The 8,503-nt window shown below is 43.7% G+C and overlaps 1 protein-coding gene across 9 annotated transcripts in view; it reads left to right on the top strand.

Annotated features, from left to right (window-relative positions):
• The first annotated feature begins 1,016 nt into the window (after positions 1–1,016).
• NF1 (neurofibromin 1) overlaps positions 1,017–8,503 on the top strand; it is a 199,297-nt gene continuing 191,810 nt past the window's right edge. For all 9 annotated transcript variants that reach the window (XM_075013308.1, XM_075013307.1, XM_075013305.1 and 6 more), the window contains exon 1: positions 1,017–1,184. In XM_075013308.1, the coding sequence (XP_074869409.1) occupies positions 1,125–1,184 (60 nt within the window). In that variant the 5' untranslated portion in view covers positions 1,017–1,124. The remainder of the gene's footprint in view (positions 1,185–8,503) is intronic.

Raw genomic sequence — 8,503 nt, 5'->3', positions numbered from 1 at the left:
GGGATCGAAGCCCCCCCGCTCAGTAACAGGGCAGGGGGTGAGAGGATCGGAGCTCCTATCTCCGGCTCAGTGACAGGGATTTGGGGGTGCGGGGATCGGAGCTCACCCCCCGGCTCAGTGATGAGAATGGGGGGTTCGGGGATCGGAACACCCCGGCTCACTGATGAGGATGGGGGGTGTGGGGATTGGAATACCCCCGGCTAAGTGACGGGGATGGGGGGGTGAGAGGATCGGAGCCCCCACACCCGGCTAAGTGACGGGGATGCGGGGGTGAGAGGATCGGAGCCCCCACACCCGGCTCAGTGACGGGGATGGAGGGGTGAGGGGATCGGAGCTCCCCCGGCTCAGTAACAGGGCGGGGGGTGTGGGGATCGGAGCCCCCACACCCGGCTCAGTGACGAGGATGGGGGGTGCGGGGATCGGAACCCCCCCGGCTCAGTGACAGGGATGGGGGGTGCGGGGATCGGAACCCCCTGGCTCAGTGACAGGAATGTGGGGTGCGGGGATCGGAACCCTCCGGCTCAGTGATGAGGATGGGGGTTGCGGGGATCGGAATCCGCCGGCTCAGTGACAGGAATGTGGGGTTGCGGGGATCGGAACCCTCCGGCTCAGTGACAGGAATGTGGGGTGCGGGGATCGGAATCCCCCGGCTCAGTGACAGGAATGTGGGGTGCGGGGATCGGAGCCCCTTGACAAGACTGGGAGAGGGATGGAGACAGCAGACAACCCTAACGCATCCCCACGCCCCGAGCCCGACGCACGCGCATCGCCCCTTCCCCCCCACCCCCATCCCCAGCTTCCTGTTCGCCGGCGCACGAGTCCCCTTCCCCTTTCTCGGCTGCGCGCTGGCGTCCGGCTCCCGCTCCCACAGCGCATGCGTCCTGGCCCGGCTGGGGCTGCTCATGCGCCTTGCAACGTTGCCCCCTCCTTTCCCATTCCCGGCCGTACGTTCCGCTGCTGCCTAGGCTGGGGGCGGGGGCGGGCTGGGCTCCTGCTTCCGGTGGGTGTCATGGCGGCCTCGGAGCTCTGATGGCTGCGGGGAGCTGAGAGTCCGAGACCTCGCCCGGGACACAGCGACCCTCCCCGCCCCCTGCCTCCCTCCCCGGCCGGGCCGGCAGCGGGACATGGCGGCCCACAAGCCGGTGGAATGGGTGCAGGCCGTGGTGAACCGCTTCGACGAGCAGGTAACGGGACGGAGGGAGGGGGCGGGGGATGCGCCCGGAGTGGCCTGAGGGGGGGAGGATGGGGGCTGGGGGGGGGCGTCTCCTGAGAGGAAGGCTGGGGGCGAGGGCGAGGCTCGTTGCCTGACCTGGGGGCGCTGCTCTTCCAGTGGGAGGGGGAGTGAGGGGCCTGCTCTCTGCAGGGCCTGGGGCTGCTCCATGGGCTTCTCCCCCGCTCCCCAGCGCTGCGGAGGCGGGGATAGGGGTTGTCGTTTTCTTGCCGCCCACCGCCCCGGGGTTGGGGTGACCGAGGGAGGAGGTAGGTGGGCGCCTCTGCTCTGGGGTGCACCATATCTGGGGGGGCTGCTCCACATTGCCTTGACTCAGTGACAGGGCGGGGGGGGTGAGAGGATCGGAGCCCCCCCGCCAGTTCAGTGACAGATCTGGAGGGGGGAAGGGAGGGGAGAGCCGTATGTAGTGGGAGCTGTTCCTGCTGAGCATTGGGTCTGTGGGAGAGGGCAGGAGAAGCTGCTGCCTGGGTTGCCTTCTGCAGCGACTTCCCCTGATCCTGCCCCTCTGATGGGTAGAATGTAGTTGGGAGGGTGGGGTCTGGGTACTTCTTGCTTATCTAACTCCTCTCTCCAAGTCTACTTAACCTATACTGGTGAAACTGCCTCCTACTCACTTCCGGAAGGATGATGCCAGGATGATGGTGGGGTGGCTCCCCTGGGATTTATGGTCATTTTCATTGTTTCCTCTAGATACAATCAGGGAGGAGGGGGCTTTCTCAGTTGTCCCTTTCCTTGTTAGCTCCGTCCCCTGTCCTTCTCTAAACTCATCCAGAGTTTTTGCTTGGTGCTAAATTTTTATTTATTGAATTTCTCATCGTCCTGGAGAGAGACGATTAAAGCTTCAAAAGTGAGGAGTTTGTGGAGGGCGAAAGTGGATGTTTATATGAAATTGCACCCCAGTCAACTGGAAACACCAAACAAAGGCAGCTGGGTTGGGGGAGGGTCCTGGGTGTACATCATTACAGTGTTAGGCTTTTCTTTCTTAGAAAAGTCAGTGCCTTTGGAAATGATTTTCACTGAGGATTTTGTGGATGGAAGGCTGAACAATTTCTTAGCCTGAGGCCTGTGACTAAATATTTATCCCATCCACATGGAGAGATTGCTCACTGGGACTTCAAGGCTGTACAAACACTCCCAGTTGGTCTGAACATTAGTTCTTAGACCACATTTTTATTCCTTTTCCCTCAGAAGTCTTCAAACATGTAAGTTAAGCTTGGGGCTTGGTTTAGGCTGACTCTCTCTTTTTTTTTTTTTTCCTGTATTTTCTCCTTTTGCTGTACTTGAATACATCTATGGTGTGATTGGGGAGAAGAGTATAAGGTACCCTGCCATGGATACTTATCTATAGTAAACATGAAGCTGATTATAAAGGTTGAATTCTGTTCATCTATCTTGGCTCTAAATATCTCTTGGCAGTATTGTTTAGCATTGGTAACCTGCAGAAAAGATTGGAGCGTGTAATGATAAGACATTCACTTTTACATTTCTTTTAGAAACATACAAGTATAGCTTCTCTAAGCAAATCTTGTTTTCTCTTTAATTTTTTGAACATTCTAAAAGATGGGGAATTTTTTTTATAACTATAATGTAATGTGCTTTGGGACCTGTCATTTTGCACAGTAAACTTCTTTTTGGCTTATCTTGAATCACAGAGCATGTATTTTCTGTAAATTTTAAAATGAATGGTACTAATTGTGGTTCCCGTAATGCAAGAAAACGATCTCTGTGTGCTGGTGTTAAAAGGCCTTAGGCTTTATCGTTTGCTTTGTTATGTATATTGTGGAATTGGCTTGTGAACATCTGGTAGGAGTTAAGGATTGCAGCCTTTAAACAAGTACACTATATTCTTATACACTTTACAGAGTAATTAAGTTTAGGTATACAGGAGGAATCCTTTTCTACTTGCATCAAAACAAAGCCTTTCAGTTATGAGTTAGCGGGAACACTGGACTTACAGTTCTACTGAAAAAAAGTACCAGACAATGTTTGTTGCAATTGTCATCTAGTTTGCATGGTATTTGTCTTGCACGGGACTATGGAAATCAATTCATTGCATAATTCATTTGAGTTAAGAAGTTTAAAGTTGTTTTTGTTTTGTCTTTTTATAAATTCGATGAGACATATGGATAAGGCAAAGAGGAAGGGATGATACACCAATATTCTGAAACTTTTTGAAATCTACTGAAAATATTTCTTTTCACCTTTATTGACTTCAAGTTGACGTTTAAGTTTTCTTAACATTTCTTCTCATTTGTTTTACTGATTCAGAGAATGATCTTCACATTGGAAAGGTGACTTTGGAATTCAGTTCAGCGCAAATCTGTCAGGGTGTTCTTACATCCTTAAACTTTCTCTTCAGGTATTACCAATGAATTGCAGATAGCCACTCTTCTGAACTGCTAGTAAAACTACTACCTGAATGACCAGGCAATAATGGTACAACAGTGACATTTATCCCTGGGTTGCATCTTTGACTGCTGAACAATTGCTTATTTCAGAAGCCAGTTTGAATAACTCTTAATTGAAGTACTCTGCCTGCATTCTAGTGCAAATAGTCCTCACTTCCTTTTTCACAGTACTGGTTGTGTGTTTTTAACTTTTTGTTTGTGTGTGCAGGACCTTTTGATATCATCATTGAGGGAGATGAACTAGAACTGCATATTTTACCAGGTGTATGTTGCTGTCAATAAATAAAGAGAAAAATACTTGTTTGTTCTTTTTGGATACAGAAAAATATTTCATGAGGTTTTGTGTTAAAAACTTACAAAATAGGATTTCCATCAAAGATAGTTGTAACTTTACATTGTAGATATGTCAACATCTGGCTTGCTGAATACATTTTTTAGAGCTCTCTTCCATTCCTAATCACCTCTGATTTTCAGATATTGTAATGTGGTCTACTGGAACAGTGGTTCTCAACCAGCATTGTGAGGTCCCCTAGGTGGGCCATGAGGAGGTTTCAGTGGGACCACCAAGCAGGGCCAGCATTAAACTTGCTGTGGCCCAGGGCAGAGAGCTGAAGTTTAGGGCCCTAAACCCTATCACCTGGGCCTGAAACCACAGCCTGTGAAATGTAGCTTTGCAAGGGTCCCTATGGAATGGGGCCCCAGAGAATTGTTCTGATTGCTAACCTGCAATGTTGGGCTTGGCTTTTATATGCAGAAAACCAGTTATTGTGGCACAGTCTTGCCATGGAGTTTTTGTAGCATGTTGAAAGGGCCTCTGAAAGGAAAAGATTCAAGACCACTTAGAGACTTCAGCTGGTGCAGAAAGCAGCTTCCCACCACATGAGTGGGAACAGGACATTGCAGAGTACATAGCATGCTTCTGAAATTTCTGCACTGACTTCCTATTTGTTAGAAGTTTTTATTGTCTTTAAAATCCTGAATGGTCTAGGACTAAGACATGAGATGACTGTCTCCCTATTCTTCATTGCAGTAATTGAGATTGGCTGGTATGCACTGGTAAAACTATCCAAGTTTGATGGCAGTGCTTCCATGTCAAGCATCTCTGCCTTTGTAATTTTCTCCTCTGGGAGGTTTGTCAGAGCCCAAGTTCAGCAAGCTTCAGGCCCTGATGAAAAGCATGCTCATTTTGCTTGGTGTTGGATTATTTGGTTTAACTGGGTTTTGTTTTGATTCTTATTTGGTTTTGGATATTTCTCTGGTTTTGGTTGTTTGGTTCATTTTCAATATTTGGTGTCCTATGGCCTGCTAGTGACTAGCAGGTGATTTTATGGTGAAGTATTGTTTGTATCTTCATATTTTTGTAACTTAAAGCTCCTCTATTCACTACAGATATAACAATAAACAAGCAGAAGTGTTCCAAAACACAATAAAGCCTCCCTAAAATAAATAGATAGGTCAGTCTACTTTTGAGATTTAATTAGTAAAACTATATTTTCACAACATTTTTAGAGCATATTCCATTTTAGGTAGATAGAGGGCAAAACCTGTTAGATCATGAAATAGTCTCCCCAAACACAGTAACTGAAGTCTCTTTACTTGAGGCATTTAAAAGTAGACGACCTTAAACCTCACCAAATATAGGTGCAGGTACAATCCTCTATTGGCAATAGGATGGGCTAGAAGTAACAACTCACTTTTTTTCTTGCTCAGATAAAAATGAAGGAAAGAAATCCTTGATTAAATGGATTATCAGTAACTGGACACGTGGAGCTTAACTGTGTTCCCTAACTTACAGCGTTGAAAAATGAGCTTTTATGAAACTTAGAAATAACAGGATGGAAAGGTTGTTTTCAAGCCAATTCCATCTTATAGTTTTTGAAATTGGTCACAACACCAAGTTATCTGAAAGTAAACAAGACTTCATGGATGATGATGATGGTGATGATTTATTTTTGCATCTTAGCAAAGAGACCACAAAGAGTAATATATAGTTGTGAAAACCTTTTGAAAAACCTCTGCTCTTCAGCAACAATGGAATGTTCTACCATAAAGGTAAAACTTGGCTGTATAGAAAGCAGAAATTCCTTGGGGGTTGTTCTGAGACTGGAATGAACTTAGATAGGAGCTTAGGACCATCACAAGTCCTTGCTTTTCTATGCCAACACAGAGCAGCATGGATTTTGAAAAACTTGCCCCAACCCAAAACGCTGCACTTCTCTCAAGTCTTCTTCTGATTGGAGAATATGAGTTCCATACATGATAGATATGTGCTAGTCATGTCTCAGTCTGCTGCTGGAAAGTCCTCGGATGCTGCAGTCATCATGGCAATATAAGAACCTATGTAGAATAGAAGAATTTTATATTGGTAATATAGCTAAAGGTAAATGTGTTTACAGCGTATGTCTTTGTCCCTTTTGTTAAAGTACCATTACTAATGGAACAAAGTAGTATTTTCTGAAGTTCTTTGGTTTTTGCCATGACTTGCAAGATTATTTTACTGAACTGTGTATTCTCAGGGCCTGATCCTCTGCTTGTTTGTAGTTGGTGGAAAGATGCCTTATTGACATTATGGGCTTTGAATCAGCACAGACAACACTGATTCTGACACAGTACTTTTTTATCTCTTCCACTCTGTCTAAAACATCCATGTGTCTCCATATAATCTGTTCTTGTAGATCCTTGTGTAGGAGGGGAATAAACAGATGTTTTCATATGAGTGATAGATCTGTATACTATTAAGGATTGTCATTACTGCATTCCCAGTAGAAGTTTTCTTTCCAGATGTCAGTATTTTTATTTGAGGTGGGGAAAAAGTGAGACTGTTTATATGTATAGAGGGTCTTGGAGCTGATCTTGAATGCACTTGAATGTGCTTATTTTTAAAAAGTTTTCTACTGAGAAACTTGTTTTCAAAAGATCTGACCATATAATATGCATTTTATATGTGTATTGTGTCCTGGGGCCTAGCAATAATGAAATATGTGGTGGTCATGTAGTGTTTGTGAATGTAGAGGTTTATAGTTCAGAGCTTTTGACAGGCTGCAATTAATATGTCCCCTTTTGTTCCTTGAAATTCTGTGAAGTGTATGATGGCTTTCATGCAAAAGTTGAAATGGTCACTTGTCCCATTTAAAGTGTTAATGGACTTTATATCTGTCTCAGGAACACTGAAAGTAAAGGTGTTAAAAACAAACTTTTGCTGAACTGAAATAATTAAACTTTTTATTTTAAAGTATCATTTTGATGAAGAAACTTATTTGGTTTTTTGTTTGCCTGTCTAAAACTGCTAGAATGGAATATCCTGGAAATGATTGATCAAGCTAGACAGTGCTACCAATTGCTAATTAAATACAATAGCTGTCAATGTCCATGTATGATTTAACTAAAAGACTTTATATATTGGTCTGTTTAAAATAAAAGTGTGGGGAACTAATGGAAACATGCTTTGGTATACTTTTGATACACTTACAAGATAACTGTTTTCTTAATAACATGGCATCTGCATATCAGAGGAGAGCCGCTTAGTGGCGGTTTCCTTTAATGGGATGTCTCTTCTCAGAATATTATGGTCCCATATGCTGTCTGAGACCACATAGACAGTGCATTTAGAAGAGCAGTGTAAGTTATTTAGTGTCTGCTTATAAGTCTTACAGCCATCTTTCAAAGGCTCTCGCTGTGGAGATCCTGTTAAGTATGATTTTAAATGCCTTTTTATGTCTTTATTTTTTCCTCTGTAAATTGCCAATAAATAAGGGATTGTTTTTTCACTATTAAATCTGAGAAGGTACTGCTTGGCACTTTTGAAAGGAATTAATCTTTTTCCTTGCTAAACAAGACAAGTTCAAAAAAAAGAAAAGAATGCCTATGAGCAGAGTCAAGGGCATGGGGCAAGTGTGATCATCCTATAGAGAAGTATGGCAGACCATCTGGTAGATACCATTGTAGACACAAAATGGACCCGATGATCTGAGGCTACCAGATATCATTGAAGAATAGTCACTTTAGAGCATGTTAATGCTTAGAGCCTTCTGTAAAGTACCATGTGATGTGGCAAAGGGTTTGGAAATGGTGTTTTAGGAATATTTTCTGAGCTCCAGGAACAGGCAGTTCATTATGCTGTTATGCATCTGTGAATCTGACTAATTTGATTTTATTCTTTAAGTAGCATATTTCTTTGAAAGGGTTTTTGAACTTCTGTTTTTCATGAGGCCAAATTTGGAAGAACCTCCTATCGCTTTCTTTTTGCAGTTTGCAAGGGCAATTTGCGTGTCCTGCATAATTAAAATAAAACAAAATCTGTTGAAAATTTAATTTAAAAGTGGTGGAGAGTGGGTGTCCAACTCAAGTGCTTTTAGAGATTTGTGTGTTATTGTCCATCTTTGGGAAGCATAAAATAAAAAGCTAAAAGTTTAGTGTCCCACCATACATTGTACTCTTCCCCCTGCCTCCAGTAATAGCTGATTGTTTAAGAATTTTTCATGAGAATTGTTAGATAGTTTTGGACAGATAATGCTAATAAAATAATCATAGCAAAGTCTTCAGAAATCATAAATAGATGTTGGGGATGGAAATTAATTGACTGATTTTACACTTCTACCGTGTAGATAACTCTTGATCACTGGAGAGCTCGCATGAACAAGTCTTTATAAAGTTTATTTAGCTTCTTACCAATGAAACTTTCAAGAGACTTGTATGTTTACTGTATAGTTTTTCTGGTTTACATACAAAATTAGTTGTGCTTTGTGATCTACATTGGTATATTTGAATAAAACCCTGGCTGAAAGGCAGTACTAAGACTACTTATGAGGGAGTCAGTCCCAAACTAGGAGAGTATATCTAGTGGGGTCCTTTACGGGGCAGTCCG

This window comes from Carettochelys insculpta, chromosome 19 (assembly GCF_033958435.1).
Source record: "Carettochelys insculpta isolate YL-2023 chromosome 19, ASM3395843v1, whole genome shotgun sequence".
Lineage (NCBI taxonomy): Eukaryota > Metazoa > Chordata > Testudines > Carettochelyidae > Carettochelys > Carettochelys insculpta.
This window is presented reverse-complemented; position numbering and strand designations above follow the sequence as displayed.